Source organism: Helianthus annuus, chromosome 6 (assembly GCF_002127325.2).
Source record: "Helianthus annuus cultivar XRQ/B chromosome 6, HanXRQr2.0-SUNRISE, whole genome shotgun sequence".
NCBI classification, from domain to species: Eukaryota; Viridiplantae; Streptophyta; class Magnoliopsida; order Asterales; family Asteraceae; genus Helianthus; species Helianthus annuus.
Window position 1 is genome coordinate 3,237,652 of NC_035438.2, and position 8,389 is coordinate 3,246,040.

The window sequence follows — 8,389 nt, forward strand, 5'->3', positions numbered from 1 at the left end:
CCGCTACTTAAACAATGTTTGGTTTTGAAACATCAGTCATATCTTTATGAATTGTAATAACTACTTTTGATTATTAAGTACTATGTTTGATATGATTGATGGCTTGATCCTGGTCAGTCACGCTCCCAAGCGGTGATACTCCGCGTGTGGATTTTGGGGGTGTGACAAAGTCCATGTTCCAAAGTTAACGACCTACAAGCATGCAAACAAGTGTGTCAGACTACGCTGGTGAGTTCAAGGTGTTGCTTACGTGTGAAGTTACCAGATATTAGTTAAATCAACTCGTTGTTTGGTTCTGATATCGTTGTTAATTCGTTTGTTGTACCGTATGCAGCGTCAATGATGGGAATGCCTAACCCCAATGCCTTACAGGCATTGGTCAAAGTCAAGGTATCAAACAACCTTGACAAGCTGTAGGAGGTCTTATATCCGCGTTACAAGTTGTCCCAGTAATTAGTTCACGCCCGTCCTTACGGCCCGGTGTGAGGGTGCCAAACCTAATAGCGCTATCAACTAATTACCCCATTGCCTTACAGGCAATCCGGTAAATGATTGTTTCTATGTTTCAGTTGTTTACCCCAAGTTTCCCTTCCAAATGTTTACCAGTTGTCCCAAACCACCGGGACGCATGCTTGAGATAATGCAATGAACTCACCTGGGATTGCTCGGCAAGTTATACCAAAGTTACTTGAATTAAGAGTGGTCAATCACGTCCTAACACGTTTATTATACAAGTCAGGTTCGGTTCACATAAAGCACGTATGTTTTACACAGCTAACACGTTTCAAGCACGTAGATCATGGCATACAACAATAAACAATCTAAGGGATCCAATAGCATACACGGCCCAATCAACAATAAACAATTAACAATCTTGTGCGATCCAAACATCATGTGCGATCGGATTGGCTTGTGCGATCCAGACAGGTTGTGCGATCCGATTTGGGCTTGAAAGCCCAATCGGTTGATAAACAGTTCAGCTTGTGCGATATAACAGTAGGCCCGGTCCAATAGTGACCTTGTGCGATCCAGGAGCCTTGTACGATCCGGACGGTTTGTGAAATCCGAACGGGTTGTACGATTGTGATATGGGCTGTCCGGCCCAACAGTTTACTAACATTATCATATGTGTGTGTGGCCCAACATGTTGTGCGATCGGCACCGGCTTGTGCGATCCACAATCATGTTGTGCGATCATGCAAAACCTATTATCTTGTGCGCCCGACTTGTGCGATCAGATCAGGTCTTTCATGACCTGATCTTGTGCGATTGTGACGAGCCTTGTGCGATCCGTTAATCAATCCCGAAATTATGCTGGTTCGGTTACAATCATTCACAGTTTCCAAACTTATGATATCAATTAACACAATTTAGGTTATCACCATTCCCTTAGCCGATCAAACAAGAGTTTTCAACATTCGATTCATATGAACCCTAAATACATTCAACAAGAACATTAAGCATATTCAATAACATGGTTCGAGATCCTAACAACAATAACATCATTCGGTCATGAACACATATACGGGTTAACATCCATATCAAAACCGATTCACATGGATTTTATATCATCATACAATTGTGACCGATTATCAAGAACACTAACAACTAGCATCATAGTTCACCATGTTAACAAGAGTATTATCATTAAACAACAATCATGAAATCGAAACACATAATCATCCATCGTTTGTAAACACATATCATAAGGCACTAACCGGTTAACAAGCTTCGAACAAGAATAATCCGAATCAAGAAAGCTTCGAAGAGATGGGTGTTTGGCTGCCTTCGAGTTCAAGAGAGAGAAAGGAGAGCTAGGGTTTTTGTAACTTGTGTGTTTTTGTAAAATATGAGATGGTTACCACATCTCATGTGTTTATCGATTTAGGGGGGAAATGGGCCGACCCACTCTTGGGCTGCCCCTTTTGATCCGAGTGCAAGTAATACGGCCCAAATGGCCTTGTGCGTTCAAGTAAGTGTTGTGCGTTCAAGAGTCTTGTGCGATCGGGTCACTTGTATGAATATACATTCACATAAAATAAACATAACATTCACATGAAATAACCATAACATTCAACCAATCATAGTTCACGTGAGCACGTAACGTTACACAAAGTGGGTTTAAATTACGAGTTGTCACAAGAGATCTCGATAGGATGTGTGGGCGTACCACGAGCAGGTTCTATGGGATCTGTGTCCTCATCCATATGGTCTTCTGAGAAGTGATCCTGTGGTCCTAACGGGACAAAGCCTGCAGGTTCCTGAATGTAATCTGCTGGGTTAAACTGGCCCCTGAAGTAAGGAGTGGGATCGTCAAAAGCACGGTGCGATACCGAACGCAGCAGAGGTATGTAGGAGGGTTGAGGGTTATTGGGATCATTTTCGGAATCTGGCCCGAACGAGTGACGGTACGATGGCGTCGAGCTATGAGAGGTAGAATGTCGAGCAGGTTCAAAAAGGTTTCTCCGTCTTTGGGGTTCTTCACTCCTTGTGCTGGAAGGAGCTCGAGTGTTTGAAGGTCCCGCTTCTTGATCATTGTGAGTAATGATCGTTCCTCTGCCTCTTCTTCCTCTTCCTCTTCCTCGGAAAATTACAGGTGGCATATTTCCTGTTTTTAAAACTTTAAATAATAATAATAATAAAAAGACAAACTGGAATAACAATTCGAATTCATCCTATGTTCTTTTCTAGACTCAAGTATGTGCAATTGTGTCACTGAGATTAAACACATTAGGACAGTGTTTAATTCACTCAATGTTGGCTCTGATACCAACCTGTCACACCCCGATTTCCACGTGTATCACCGGTGGGCCCGGTGGGGGATTACCGTGACGTAGTTGGCAACAATATAGTCAAACCACACAATTATATGAATGCACAGCGGAAGCATAAAGATAAATATAATTCAACCATTGATTGTAATATCGAATGTATCACAATAGTCGAATGGTATCCACAGGGGGATCAAAATAATAAAAAGTATTGTTCAACAGACAAGGCATCAAAAGCTTGCGAGACTCTTTAAGATGCTAAGGAGCTATAGCCAGCCGATTACGTTTAGTACCTGCAGTTAATCTTTTTGGGAAAATACGTCAGTTTACACTGGTAAATACATTCAACCGACACTTTTGTAAAATGTTTATTAAAATTGATTTGAATGCACAAGGCACAAATTCTTTTATAACTTGGGATAATTTATAATTAAATCTTGTAAAGAATTACATGTTTGCTATGCGTTCGGTCGCCCGGGTCGTGCCGGGTTAAAGTTTAATAGACACACCACATAGCATATAACACCGTGGCGGGTAACCAACGACTATACTTTTATAGTTATAGATATAATGCCGGGTGTACGCCTACACCCGGATGTCGAGGTCGTGGCCATTTTGTAAAATGATGCCAAGGATATCCGGGACATGGTCATTAAGCCCCCAAAGGCGTTAAGCCAACAAAACAAGTTTTAAACGGGTCACATCGATAATACCCAACTACAAATGAGTTGGGGTCAATTGCCCGACCAAGCGGTATTTTAGATACCGTAACCCAAGCCCGTTTAACGGAAAATAAGTTAAAAGTATTTACCTTTGCAAGTATAGTCCTTAATTGATTAAATCATAGATATCTTTTACTGGGCTCCTATTCTGGAACGAAGGTTTTAAAATAACCTATTAGAATCCTAACGGGTCTTTATATTAGCCGTAGCCTAGACCAGTCAGTTTCAAAGGATAGATACGGTTTAATCACGTGAAAGGCGAAAACCGGGAATGGAATGTGATTCTGACCCAACAAGTTTGACGGCTTGTTTTATATGGGTTTAATATTCACACTCTGGATTTTGGGGTCAAAACAATATGGTTTGGCCCGTATCGGCTAATTTATGTAAACTAGTTACATAAGCCGAACCGTGCGCGCAAAAGGCGCAACGGGTAACCGTAAGAGTCCTACACTGTTTTCCTAAGTCAATATACTTTAAAGAGATTGTGGTATCAGTAGGATACCTTCCGTAATGCCCGAAACGAGTTTAAGTTGTTATTATGTCCCGTAGGGGTATTCCGGTCTTATAAAAGAGGTTTTAGAGTTCTACAGGAAATTTGAGTTTCCCGAACAGTTTATAAAGTCTAAAATACTTTATTTATTATTTAAAATCAGTAGCAACTGGAATCGGGTCAAAAGACCTTATAGAACTCGAGTTATGGCCGAAAAGGGCATATTCGGTATTTACCGAACCGTAGCCATAACCGCAGGTTATGAGCAGGTTAAAAATAATTAAAAATCTTTAAAAATCCCAAAATATTATTTTACAACAGTGAGCAAAAGGTTTGGTGTCGAAATCCGGGTTTAGATAGGCGTTATGCTAATTGCGCCGTTTATTACAAAAGTTTTCTTTAATTGCGCTATTCAGCATAACTCATATTCTGGACCTCGAATTGACGTGAAATTTTAGAGACATGCTTAGAAATCAGTAACCAAGGTTATGATTCGTTCACGTGTCCGAAATTCTCGTTTTAATTTATAAAGGGCGTTACGGTCAACTTTTAAGCATTTAACGGAAATGTGTAAAAGACTTGGACAAACAACGAACCGGTCACAGAGGTTTATATCATCATGTAACCTGGTCCTAAGAGAGTCCTAAGGCATATCTAAATCAAACTTTAACGGGTCAGAACTGAAGTCAAAGCAGAAGTCAAAGTTTTGCGACTTTCGGCTCCGAACCGGGTCAATATAGCAAATGGTCGAATCAAACAAGCTTAGACTTGTTAATACACTTATTATCATATTTTATGAGTGTTTAAACAGGTTGCATATCATCCACATTACAGATTATGCGTAAAATCGCAAAAATGGCTTTCTGTTGACTTTTTAAGTACACGTTTGACTCGACATTTGACCTAGTTAGAGTGGTGATCAGGGGGAACCCTTTTAAGGGTTTATTACCCACATAAATACCAACACATAACTATCTTTGATTCGACAAATCACTAGACCATTTGTGATTTATCACAAAGTCAATCGTTAACTACGACGGATTGACTTTTAAGCTAAACTAAGCAAGAACTGAACCATAAAAGGGTTAGACAACTTACAGAAGCTTGTGCACGACTTAGGATGATAGAAGACTTGAGAGCTCCAGGAATGATCTTGAGAGCAGTGTTTGAGGTGTGGTGAACTTATGCACAATGTAGGCCTTTTTATAGTAAAGTTTGGTGCACAAGATCATTACAACACATCCTACATTGCTCATGGATGATCAGCAAGTGTCCTAAGGTGCTAGGGGTCAGGTAGAGGGCGCCCATGCTTCATTGATTGCTCACAAGATCGTTTACAAGCCAAATCATTGAAGCTGCCCATGTTTTCTGTTACTGGGCGTCCCACGCGGCCCGCATGAAGAATCATGCAACTTGTTCGCGGGCCGCCTGAACCGAACTAACTCTAGCTTTCATACCTGCTCGACCACCATGAAGCCGCTCCTACTGCGAGTTTTGTATGCTTTGTAAATAACTATTACGCTATGTATGTCACAACAACGAACGCGTGTACTAGTAACTAAAACATGTACCTAGTGCCAACCAATGGTTTTTATTACGCAACAAAACACCACCACGTCTGAATACATACTTGAATAATACCAAAAGTCTAAAGCTTAAGGAAAATAAGTTAAGGTCCAAAGTATAATCTAAGACTCCAAGCAACTTTCATCTCAATCCCGATCAACCCTGCAGCGAAAACAAAGTAAACTTATGCTAAAAAAAACATAATAAAAGACGTTTAAAAAATATATAATTTTTGACATTGAAACTCAAACATAATAAACCAGTAGCGAGTTTTACCTTTTGGTTCGGACTTGAAGGTTCCGGTAGGCTAGCTTATCGTTGGGGTCTGGGTGTTCAATGAGCATGATCAACTTCCAAAACCGAAAAACCTTCTCCTTCTCTTCAACGGTCTTGAAGGATCTGCCTTTTCTAATGTTATCCGCTTCGAAAAGAGCCTTCCTTTCATCTTCTGTTTTCCCCACGATCGACACAAGAAATCTTCTTGTTGTTGAATTAATAGAAGAAGAAGAATCACATAATCCAAGCACCGATTTTGATTTTTTCCACATTGGCGTCCAAACAAACTATTTCTTTCTGTAACCCTAATAATTACTTCTTCTTATTATCAATGCCTTTATTTATCTGAGAGTAAATTATACTATTCGTCCCTCTAATTTACAGATACTGCAACTATGATCCTCATGGATTAAAACATACTGGAGCACTTAATGATTCAGACCTCTTACTGGTTCAGCACTTAACCATTCAGATATTACCAAACAGCCCTTAATATACTAGAATTTTGCCACTTTTAAAGAATATTAATAAACTATATATCCGTTTAATTTTTTCACTTCTTATTGGTTTTTCATTTTTTATCCACCCTAACTAAACACCAAAAAAAGTCACTCAATACTTAAAATAAGCATTCGGTTTTCATGAGCCCAATGCCCACTAATGTTTGGGCTTTTTATTTTTAAATTTATTGTAGTCATACAAGAAAATACAAATACATCATTAACATTAAGCATGGAAAATGTTCAAATAAGAAAATACAAATACATCATTAAGCATGGAAAATGTTCAAATTCACCCTCCGAAGTACGCTTTATGTTCATCAAGAACATGATAAACCAACTCGAAATCGACTCGAACCCTTTTTGGATCAATTGAAACAAAGGTTGTACTTTGTTGTTTGATTTGGATAAAACAATCCAAAGTTTTTCTCGATCTGAGGTTCCTTATTGTTCTCATCGAACATGGAGAATAAGTATGTCTGTATGGCTCTTCCTGGCCTCTTAGGCGTGCCCCATCGCGCATGTGCAACCATATTTCTTAAGTACGTGCGTGCATTATTAAATGTTGCTGCAGATGCACCAGCTGATGGCCATCCGGTTTCAGACACCACGATTTCTACCCAAGGCCCCCCAGCTTTCTCTAATGCTGAGTACACCACATCTACTATTGCGTCAAAAAGGTTTTGATATCCATGTGCTCCGTCTTGAACTACGATACTTGGAGAAGTAAAAGTAGCATAGGCTAGCGATATGTCTACCGGATTGTCCACATAACTAAGAAACAAAAAATAACACGGACTTAAAATCTAACTTAACCATTATTCAATAGGCCTTTATTTGTTTGTATTTACTCAACAAACAATAAAACAGTATTGTTATGAATATTTATGATTATCTTGAAGAAAAACATACCTAAAATATGGAAAGACATTGACTAACAATGGCGCATTGTTCGCGACTAGGAATGCGATGATCGGGTCAATGTAAGCCCTAACTTCAGCCTTAAATGCACCTTGTGACGGAGGATAATTGGCTCCGATCAAGGTCGTGTCAATTGCAGTTGAAACTTTGATTTGATTCCCGAGGCCATAAAACACAACTGCTTCACGGATGTTGGTCAATGCAATATACACCAACGGAGCCAACGTGCCATCAGACGGGTTAACCTCATTTCCAACTGATATGTAACGGAACTTGACATCAGAATAAGTCACAATGTTTCTCGATACCCAATCAAATGAATTGTTGCGACTTGCAGCAACGTATGAAAGCTCTGAATTCTGGACCCCTACCATAACCTCAATGTTGGATCCCCTCAATGCTTGTAGAGCGGCTTGGTTAGGAAAATAAAGTCGCATCATCCTAATGTCGTTTGAGTTATATAAACTTATGGCATCTGTCTCTGACGGAAGATTGTTGCCAAACATTCCATAACTTACTCCAATTTGTGATTCTACATAGATAGATAGATAGATTAACGATATAAGTCATTTAATGTTTTTGTTTTGGGAGTTGTTTTTATAAAATGTTACATTATATAACATAATGAATGAAAAATGGTTTCAACTACTCTAGCAATGATATTTGATTCTTCAAATGTGACAATTAGTACCTTTTTACAATTGGTTTCAACTACTTGAACATGACAATTTAAATATCAAACTCAGAGTAGAGTTTATTAAACTCAGGAACACAAAGGGAGAGAGAGAGAGGGATATGAACCTGTTGTATCTAGGAACGAAGCAAGGAGACCCAAAATGATAAGTAGAGTAGCCATGGAAGACATATCGGGTTATGTAAAATGTAACATATGATGTCTCTTTATATAATAGGCAAGTAAACCATTAAAAATATACTAGTTGTCTAATTCAAACATTGGCATATTCTCTTCATAATTATGTGTATGTGTATAGAGTACACACACATGGTTCAATTCCTTCATGGCGGCTACTGGCAGTTTATGTCTCATATAATCATGGTTATAAGTCAACGTTCATCTCTTCTCAATAAAATGGCAGTTTAAAGGTAAGGATTTTTAATACTAGATAACTAAATAAAAAG

The 8,389-nt window shown here is 39.1% G+C and overlaps 1 protein-coding gene across 1 annotated transcript; it reads right to left on the bottom strand.

Moving 5' to 3' along the window:
• Positions 1-6,491: 6,491 nt before the first annotated feature.
• Positions 6,492-8,106, bottom strand: LOC110945152 (lichenase). The gene is made up of 3 exons (XM_022186766.2): positions 8,051-8,106; positions 7,241-7,781; positions 6,492-7,102 (listed from the first exon to the last, which is right to left on the bottom strand). The coding sequence occupies exons 1-3, from the start codon at positions 8,103-8,105 to the stop codon at positions 6,697-6,699; spliced, it is 1,002 nt and encodes a 333-aa protein (XP_022042458.1). The 5' UTR covers position 8,106; the 3' UTR covers positions 6,492-6,696.
• Positions 8,107-8,389: the final 283 nt, after the last annotated feature.